This window comes from Petaurus breviceps, unplaced genomic scaffold (genome assembly GCF_028583685.1).
Source record: "Petaurus breviceps papuanus isolate PSGF00001 unplaced genomic scaffold, PetGlider_PUasm1.0 174, whole genome shotgun sequence".
NCBI lineage: Eukaryota > Metazoa > Chordata > Mammalia > Diprotodontia > Petauridae > Petaurus > Petaurus breviceps.
In genome coordinates this window covers 24,080,910-24,090,707 of record NW_027185761.1, presented here as the reverse complement: position 1 = coordinate 24,090,707, position 9,798 = coordinate 24,080,910, and the positions used below count along the sequence as shown (strand labels likewise).

General features: G+C 39.8%; 1 protein-coding gene across 1 annotated transcript in view; it reads left to right on the top strand.

Annotated features, from left to right (window-relative positions):
* SLC6A11 (solute carrier family 6 member 11) overlaps nucleotides 1-9,798 on the top strand; it is a 178,938-nt gene that overhangs the window by 136,185 nt on the left and 32,955 nt on the right. Inside the window, exon 7 of the mRNA XM_069083947.1 lies at nucleotides 3,179-3,282. Within this exon, the coding sequence (XP_068940048.1) occupies nucleotides 3,179-3,282 (104 nt within the window). The remainder of the gene's footprint in view (nucleotides 1-3,178; nucleotides 3,283-9,798) is intronic.

The following is a 9,798-nucleotide window of genomic DNA, read 5'->3' as shown; positions in this document are numbered from 1 at the left end:
TCTCCTCCTCCTCCTCCTCCTCCTCCTCCTCCTCCTTCTTCTTCTTCTTCTTCTTCTTCTTCTTCTTCTTCTTCTTCTTCTTCTTCTTCTTCTTCTTCTTCTTCTTCTTCCCCTCTACCTTTGTCCTTACTCCTATCCCTCTTCCAGACCTTGCCCCCACAGTCTTCCCCCTCTCTCTTTGTTTTTTTCTTTCTACTGGCTCCTACATACTCTACCTGCATCTGCCCACTCAGGTCTCCCCAATCCTAAATATGTATTTCCAGAGCAATCTAACCCATCCTTTTACCATCCCATCTCTCTCTCTCTTCACCTTCATCATTAAACTGCTGGGAAAAGATTGTCTAGACCCTAAGAAGTTGAATCTTTCTTCTACTCTACTTTCTCACTGCCTCCTTTCTGTTCAATGCTTTGCAATCTGGCTTTTGTCCCTACACTTCTGAATCTGTTCTCTCACAGAGTGCCAGTGACCTCCTAATGAACAAAATTAACTTGAGTTGCTCAATTCTATTCCTCATACAACATTTAACTCTATTACCACTATCCCGCCTAATGGGAATTCTCCATTCCTTGAATATGAGTGGCATCAAATTTGCTTGATTATCCCCCTGCTTCTCTCACTACTCCTGCTGTGTCTCATTCACTTGGTCCTCATCCTGTCCAAAAAGTGGTCCTTCTTCCGCAAGGTTCTGCCCCAGTTTCTCTTCTCTCTCTACATAGTTTCTAGGTTCTGTCTCTCAGCAATCCCATTCACTCCTTGTTTATTTTGAGGTTAGATTTATCAAATTCAGAGAGGGAGAGATTAAGGCCTCTCACTAGTATAATTTTGCTATCTATTTCTTCCTCAAATTCCTCTAGGAATTTGGATGCTATACCACTTGGTGCATATATGTTAAGTAGTGATATTGCTTCATTCTCGATGGTGCCTTTTAACAGGATATAGTTTTCTTCCTTATCTCTTTTAATTAGGTCAGGTTTGCTTTTGCTTTATCTGAGATAAGGATTGCTACCCCTGCTTTATTTACTTTAGTTGAGGCATGATATATTTTACTCCAGCTTTTTACCTTTACCCTGTGTGTATCCCTCTGTTTCAGATGTGTTTCTTGTAAACAGCATATTGTAGGATTATGATTTCTAGTCCATTCTGCTATCCATCTCCGTTTTGTTGGAGAGTTCATTCCATTCACATTTACAGTTATGATTGTTATCTGTTTCTTTCCCTCCATCCTATTCCCACCCCTGTTAATGTTCATAGTTTTCCCCCCTTCTCCCTTCTCCCCCTTAATAGTTTTCCTTTTGACCGCCGCCTCCCTCAGTATTCCCTCTCTTCAAAACTTCAAGCTTACATCTCCACCTTAATGTTCCACCAGTCCCTGAAACTCAAAACCAAAACCAAGCTTACTCCCTAAACCATTCCTTCTGAGTTTAATAGTTCTGCTAGGGATAACCGTTGCTCAACCAGTCTTCCATTTTTCTAAGCATTAGCCATAATTTAGAGCTAAAAGAAATTAGAGAGGCCATCAAGTCCAACCCTCTCATTTTACAGATGAGTAAACTAAGGCACAGAACTGTAAAGCTTTTTTTTTTTACCAATCATATAATATCTGAGGTGGAGAACTTCCTCAATCTAAGTACAGTAGTTTATCCATTACACCACATTTTCTTTAATTCTTTCCTCTTCCTCTTTTCTTACATCCATTTCTGTAATAATTTTTTTTTCACATCCAAGCCTTTCTGTTACCATTGCTACCACCTACATAGGGGCCCTCATTACTGGCCACTTTAGCTATCAAAATATGAGTATTCAAAATTACCCTTCTCCCCTCTACTTTCTCCCTTTCTAATCCATATTTCATATCCCCACTAGACTAATTAATTTCTCTCATGCATAAATTCTAGTTGTGACACTCCTCTGCTCAAACATCTTCAGTGGCTTCCTGTTGCTGGTTCAGTAAACTTATTTGCCCAACATTCACAGTTCTCCATGGCTAGACACCACCCCTTTCCAACCTTAATTCTTATAATTCTTCTCCATATACTTACTCTATACTCTAGCCAAATGGAACCACTGGCTATTCCCTAAATAGGGGATGACTTTTTACATTTTGTGTGTGTCTTCTTCCAACAAATTTTCCTCTGCCTAGAATGCATCCCCTCCCCTATTCTGACAGTTCAATTTTGACTAATTCTTTGAAGTCCAACTGGTATGCCTCCTTTTCCAAGAAGTCTTCTGTGACTAGCTCCTTGTTAATAACAATCTTCTCCTTCTGTCCTCAGTTCTAAATCCCTCTAAGTCACACATATATTTTATTTCATAGCTACATCTTTTTTTGTTTCTTATCTCCCCTACTAAATTGTAAGCTCCTTCAGAACACTGATTGTGTCTTATTTAAATGTTATATATCCTGCTGTACCTAGCCCAGATCTCAGCATATAGTACATGCTTAATGAATAATTGTTGCTGAAAGAATGAGTGTATGGCAACATTGGTTACAGAGAAAGAAAAACATTCAAATTAATATACAATTGAAGTTGCTGGAAAGTAACAATTTATCACTGGAAGTGACAAAGCAGTGACTTGTTGGATAAACTGCAGTGGATTCATACATTAGATAAGGTTTGGACTCTCAGGTCCCTTCCAATTCTTAAAATTCTGTGACTCATTAGAAAGCCAATTAAAAATAATTGAGATAGGGGCAGCCAGCTAGCACAGTGAGTAAGAGCTCCAGTGTCGGGATGACCTGGGGATCGAATCCAGGCTCAGACACTTAGCACCCACCCAGAAACACCTGGCCATGTAACCTTGAGCAAGTTACTTAACCCCAATTGCTTAGGGGTGGCCAGGTGGCTCAGCAAGTAAGAGCACCGGCTCCAGTGTCTGGGCTCAGACACTTAGCACCACACCCAGAAATAACTGGCTGCGTAACCTTGAGCAAGTTATTTAACCCCGATTGCTTTAAAAAAATAAAAATAAAAAATAATTGAGATGTTTGAGTTATTAAACCAATCTAAGAACAACACATTTGATCTTTTTTTAATGGATTGGTCTACTAAATGAATATTTCCCAATTCTCATATTAGCCTGGTTTCCCAGGAAGACAAGCAAGAAGCAGTATCTCCTCATTTGTCCCCTCCTGTCTGATACTTCCTCTGCTATGACTCCTGTGGTCTCTCCCTGCAGGTCTGGGTAGATGCTGGAACTCAGATATTTTTCTCCTATGCCATCTGCCTGGGATGCTTGACAGCACTCGGAAGTTACAACAATTATAATAACAATTGCTACAGGTAAGTCACTCATACTGCCCCCAAACTGAACCTCAATCTGTAGTCATAGCATTTTTTGTGGTACAAGGTAATTTTCAGAGCCCTCAGTGAAGACTGAGCTTTCTTGCTCTTGTAGGTCAATGACAGCAATGAACTTATTCATTTCCTCTGTCTCTGGGTTACTCTGGTTTCTGAGTTTGACCAAAAAGACAAGAGACTGAGCTTGAATGGAAAGTGTGACTGATATTTCAACGTCTTAGAGCCAAGTAGCTGCCTGAGTATAAGGAGTCATCCTCTGGATTCTCTCCTGAAGGATACACAAGCAATCTGGAGAGAACTAATGTGTGCTTTGAAAATGTGCCACTTTCCCTTGAGAAATGAGCCCCCTTCTGTCTCCTCCATGGTCAAGTGTGATAAAGTTCATGCTACTTTGTAGAAAAAGAGAACGTGAGCAAAGTGGACATTATTGACTTCATGTAACATAGGATCACACCTGACACAGTCAATCCAGGGGAAATGGTGTGTCTGAGTAGCTTCCATCATTGATGTCTCCTTCAGCTTTTTGGGTAGGTTCTAACACTCCCTGTGTGGGATGCAGAAGGGTAGGTGTCAAGTATGCATCAAAATCACATTATAACTTTGGAGAGATACACAATAGATTTCCTTGGGAAAACTTGGGGGATTGGGGATTACTAATCTAACTTAATATTATTTTTGCTCAGTTTAGTTCAGCTCAATAGGAAATTTAGTATTGTTATCAATAAATTATCATTAGTATTATAATAAATTAATCATGTAAATAGACCATTAATATGTTAATAGTAAAATGAATATATCATAGTGGTAATGTAATAAATTAAAATTAATAATCACAACTAAGATTTATGTAGTATTTGAGGGCTTGCAAAGTATAAATATTGTCTCATTTATCCTCACAACAGCCCTGAAGGGTAGGTACTTTTATCTCCATTCTACAGTTGAAAAAGCTGAGGCAGACAGAGGTTAAGTGACTTGCTCAGGATCAAATGATCATTTGGGGCAAGATTTGAACTCAGGTTTTCCTGATTCCAGGTCCAGCACTCTATCCACTGACACACCTAGCTACATTGTGTGACTAGCCCCGAAGATGAGCAAGAGGAAATCCTTACTACAGGAAAGGTTTTTAACCCTTTCTTGTGTCCTGGTCCCCTTGGGTAGGTTGGCAAAACCTACAGACACCTCAGAATAATCATCTTAAATGCTTAATGTGAAAGACAGGATTACAAAGACATCTAGAAGGGATTCAGTCCTTTTGGGGGAGGTGGTATGGAGGCAAAGGTGGCAGAAGAGGACATTTCTGCCCTTTGATATCTTGACCATGAACTGGCAGACTCTCTGACCTTGATCTTTTCCTTATACATTCTCAAAAGGTTGGCATATTCCAAGAATGGGCTAGCCCCAACTGTTCTGGCCATGTGACTGCCCTGTCTCTTCCTTTCATAAATATTCTTTGGTCTTTACAGTCTAGGGTCGACAGCCAATACCCTTTCCTGTCATTTTCACTCATTTGAGTGGAATTTTTTTTCCATTATCAAGGTTATGATGTTGGGTGTTAGAAAAAAAAAAAGAGCAGGCCATTCAAGTGCAAGAGAATCCAGTGAGGCATGCTCTCTTGGGAAAGAGAAGGGGAGGGATGCAGGGGGAAATCCACGTGATGGAAAAACAAGAGACAGAAAGAAAAATCTATTTTTAAAAACTATGTGGTTTAATAAAAAGAAAGTACTACAAAAAAAGTGAAAACCATAATTTTTCTTATAGAACAGAACAAATAGAAAAACTTCATAGTGAAACACTGTGAATAAACAGAACCAAATATATGGCATTATCATTTGTGTCAATTACTGGAAATAACTTACTTTAAATCTATGGGGTGTGACTATAAAGCAACATTACTGATTAAGAAAAATAACAACCTATCCCTCCTCTAAGCTTCCCCATTTCTGTTGACAATACCTATCATCCTTCTAGCACCATGATTCACATGTTCCTCTTTGACCTCAGAGGGCAGAACCAGGATCAATGATTAGGAACTTAAGAGGCATCCAGATTCACAATCTCAGAATCTTCCTTGTTTTTTTTCTCTCCCTGATTCCCCTATATCCATGAATTGCCGAGTCTTGTCCATACTACCTCCATAGTTTCCCTCAAATCCACCCCCTTCTCCACACTCACATTGCTTCTATTCTTGATCAGGCTCTCATCATTTCTTGCCTAGACTATTGCAATAGCCTCCTCCCCATTAGTCTCCTGCCTTCAGTCTCCTCTTTGTCCAACTCATCTTCTGTATAGTTGCCAAATCATATTCCTAAAACACAGATCAAGCCATGACACTTCCCTGTTCAAGAAATATGTAATGACTCCTTCCTGTCTTTAAGGAAAGATGTGAAATCATCAAGTCAACCTTCAGAGCTATCTCTCTCCTGTTTCTACCTATCTTCCCATTCTTACTGCATATTTTACTCCCCATCAGTCACTCTCCTTCCCAAACTGTCCCACTAAGCTATTGCTCATATATAACATTATATCTTCCATCTCTGTGCCTCTGCACATTCATGCCCCCCCCCCATTCTTACATATAATTCCTCTTTGCTTCTGCCTCCCAGAATCACTAGCTTCCTTCAAGGCATAGCTCCAAGATTACTTGACACATTCGCCAATACTTCCAGACATGAGTGTTTCCTCCCTCTTAAAACTAATTTCTATGGGTTGTGCACATCTATTTCATATTTGCTTGCTTGTACACATGCTCAATCCCAGAGCACAGTGCAAACGCCATAAGGGCAGAATCTATTTCAATTCTTTTAATCCCTAGTATGAACCTGAGATATTTAATAATAAATGTTTGTTGGATTGAGTCAAGTTGGACAACCATGGCAGAATTTAGACCAATGAGTGGTGCTCTTCAAAGTCACCAGTGTCAGAGATAATGCCCTCAATTAGGTGAACTACATTTGTGCAAAGAATTTTGGGAATCAAAATCAGAGAAATTTAGAACTGGAAAGAACAATGAAGAAACCCCTACTCCGGTGTTTTGAAATAATTTGTCTACAGGATACTTTGGATATTGAAACATATTAATAGGACTCTATAAAATGCAATTTGGTGTGATCTGGGTTTCCCAGATCTGTCACTGACTGGCAATATGACTTGGTGCAAGTCTCTCCCCATTTGGGGAATTCAGTTTCCCCCTTTATAGTAATGGCATCAAACTTGATCCTTTGCAAAGTCCCTTTTAATTCTAACATTCTACTGACTCTATGAAGACACTTATGATAAAGGGAGGGATAGGGAAATTTGGGAGTAAAATAGAGAAATTAAGTCTTTTTATTTTTTGCTTTTTTTGGAGGGGAAATTGGGGTTAAGTGACTTGCCCAAAGTCATATGACTAGTAAGTGTTAACTGTCTGCGACTGGATTTGAACTCAGGTCCTCCTGACTCCAGGGCCGGTGCTGTATTCATTTCGCCACCTAGCCACCCCAATTAAGTCTTTTTATATCTAAAAATTATCACACATGACAAATGGGATAGTAGGATACAAACACAAGAGTACTTAATTTACTTAAGCACTTAAACCACAGATTTGATGGTTCTCTGTTTCCATATGTTTCTATACTTCTTTTCATGCTGTCTAGTAATAATAACATACATTTCTATAGTGCTTTAGGTTTACAAAGCTCTTCCCTTATTACAGCTCTATGAAGTAAGTAGTGAAAGTATGATTATGCCCATTTGACAGATGAATGAATGGAGGCTCAGAGACATTAAGGAACTTGCCTGTGAGCTTACACCTAGTGAGTATCAGACATCTCCCTTCTATGGAGAAAGCTGGAGTTACTGTATGTGCATGCCTGTCTCACAATCCTTCCCTTTTTCCATCCAGCAGAGTATTCAATTTCATCCTTCTGTAGCAGTAGGTAAATTCCCAAAATTTTATTGTAAAACCAGAACATTTACTTCAACCAAAATATTCAAGGAACAAGACCATTCATTTCAGACCTTAACAAAGTAAAGCTCTCCTTTGTAACATCATTAAGAGCCAGAACGTCATAGTCTTAGGGGTAAATTAATCTTCTGATTTCCGTCCATATCATGTACGTGTGGGAGGAAATGAATTAGGATTATAAAAGAACCATGTTTGCAGAGGAAACCTTAGTTTGCGGTTACATACCATTTAACTTTATGCATGAGTGTGTTTGCAGCTTATGAATTTTGAATTAGGGGTCAAAACGCATTAGAAAGAAACTTAATGATTCTGCTAATCCAAACTCCTCCTTTTTCAGGTGAGGAAACTGGGCACCTGAGAGGGAAAAGGACTTGCCAAAAGGTTCAGTTAATTATTGACTGAGCTGGGAGTAGCTTCTGACTCCCACTTCAGTGTCTTTTTCACTACATAATGCTTGAGAGACTGAGCTGGGAGTAGCTCCTGACTCCCACTTCAGTGTCTTTTTCACTATATAATGCTTCAGAGACCAAATGATCACAGTAGAAAAAGCTTTGGTCTGGGAGTTAGGAGACCTGGGTTCTGCCAAAATTATCCTCAACAGCACTTTGCAAACCTTAAAGTACTATGTAAATGCTAACTCTTATAATAATTGTTGCTATTGTCTTCCTAAAGCAAAAATTGGATATTTTCTTGTACAAGAAACTTCAGTGTCTCCCTATGGCCTCTAAGATAAATTATAAACTCCACAGTGAGTCAATTAAAGCCTTTACAATCTGGCTTCAGTCTTCCTTTTCCAAAACAGTTGTACATATATCCCTTTATGAAGTCTATGTTCCAATTCCAATGGTCTATTTGCTGCCCCCAAGACTCAACTCTCTATATCACCCTATATTTACCTCTGTGTACAAGCTACCCTGCCTCCTAGCATACACTTCCATCTCTGCCTCTTAGAATGAACAGCATATCTTTGCCGTATTCCAGAGGAAGCCTTTTCTAATCGCCCTTAATTATGAGAGTTGCCTCCCTCTTCCTCAAATTATCTTGTATATATTTATCTACTTACATATTATATTCTCTCTCTCCTTCCTCCACCCCAACCCCCACCTCCTTAAGAGCTGGGACTCTATTTTTTTTGGCCTTCCTTTCTATCCCCGGTTCAGTGCCTGACACAAAAGCTTAATAAGTGCTGGCTGATGGAGTGATTTGCTCCTGGAGGAAAGGGATTGTTTTTATTTTGTGCTTGTGTCCCAGAATGGAGCACAGTGCCTTGGGTATAGAAGATGCTAAATAAATGTGTTTTTTTTTTAAATTGGATTGGATTGAATCAATTCTTGGTCAGGAGGGAGAAGATTAGTCCAGGATGGACAAAGCCAGAGAAAAGAGTCTTTTCAGGAGCTTAGGGCCAGTTCCTTCCTTTGCTCCAGGAAAAAGGTTCAAAAAATGATCCTACCAACTACATGAAAAATAAGGTTGTAGGCTCTAGAAGTGTATAAAAACAAGTCCAATCCTCTAGTCCAATTCCGGGAACTTAGGTCCTGATAGGCTAAATGACCTAAGATCATTCTGCTATGTTAAGTAATGGAGCCAGTATCCAATCCCAGTGTAATATGGCAGCCAAGAAAACAGCTAATGAAGTCTTGGGCTCCATTAAAAGAGGCACAGCTTCTAGGAATAAAGAGGCAATCATCCTGCCCTGGTCGGATCTGAAATGGAGGAGCACATTCATTTCTGGGAACCACATTTTGAAGAGGATGTTGATAAGGAGAAGGTAACCAGAAAGGGGAAGGACCGCAAATCTATGCCTTATGAGGATGCTTTGAAGGAACTGGGCGTGTCAAGCTGAGAAGTCTCACAGAGGTGATGTGACAGCTGTCTTCAATTACTTAAATGGTGGTTGTTTGCCGTTTGCTCTCAGAGGAAATGAGACGGTCATAACATCAAGAAGGTGATGCTATGACTTGCAAGTGAATTGGATTTAAGTGAGGGAGGGCTGTGCAAAGTCACCAGTCCCCTCCAGAGCCATCTGGGTCCAGTGGCAAAATAGTTCAGGACAACTAGAGATGGCCCCAGATGAAGTGGGAGACCTTGTCTTTTTTAAGCCAAGGTCTTTCCTGAGTCTCAGTTTGACTAAAGCAAGGCTCATTCAGTGATTAAGGCTAGGTAAGAAATTTGTCAAAGAATGACCTCTTTTATCTAATAAAAAAATCATTCTGGGAGGGGAAGACCTTCAAGGTTTCTGGCCAAAACAAATGATTGCATTTACATTCATTCTGAGAAATTCAGGTACAAACAATGATCAAGTTGGGTTTGGGTTGGGACCTATTGTTGGGCAATCAATGAAAGCCTGATTTGGGTTTAAGGCAAAGTCCTAAAGAAGATTTCAGTGGTCAAAATTTATATTCCTTTGGACAGAACACATGCTAGTAAGTGTATATGGACAGAGGGAGAGGAAAGAGGAAAGGGAAAGAGAAAGGAAGATGGGAGAGAAGAAGAGGAGGAAGGGAGAGGACAGAGGAAGGAAGAAAGGAAGGAAGGAAGGAAGGAAGGAAGGAAGG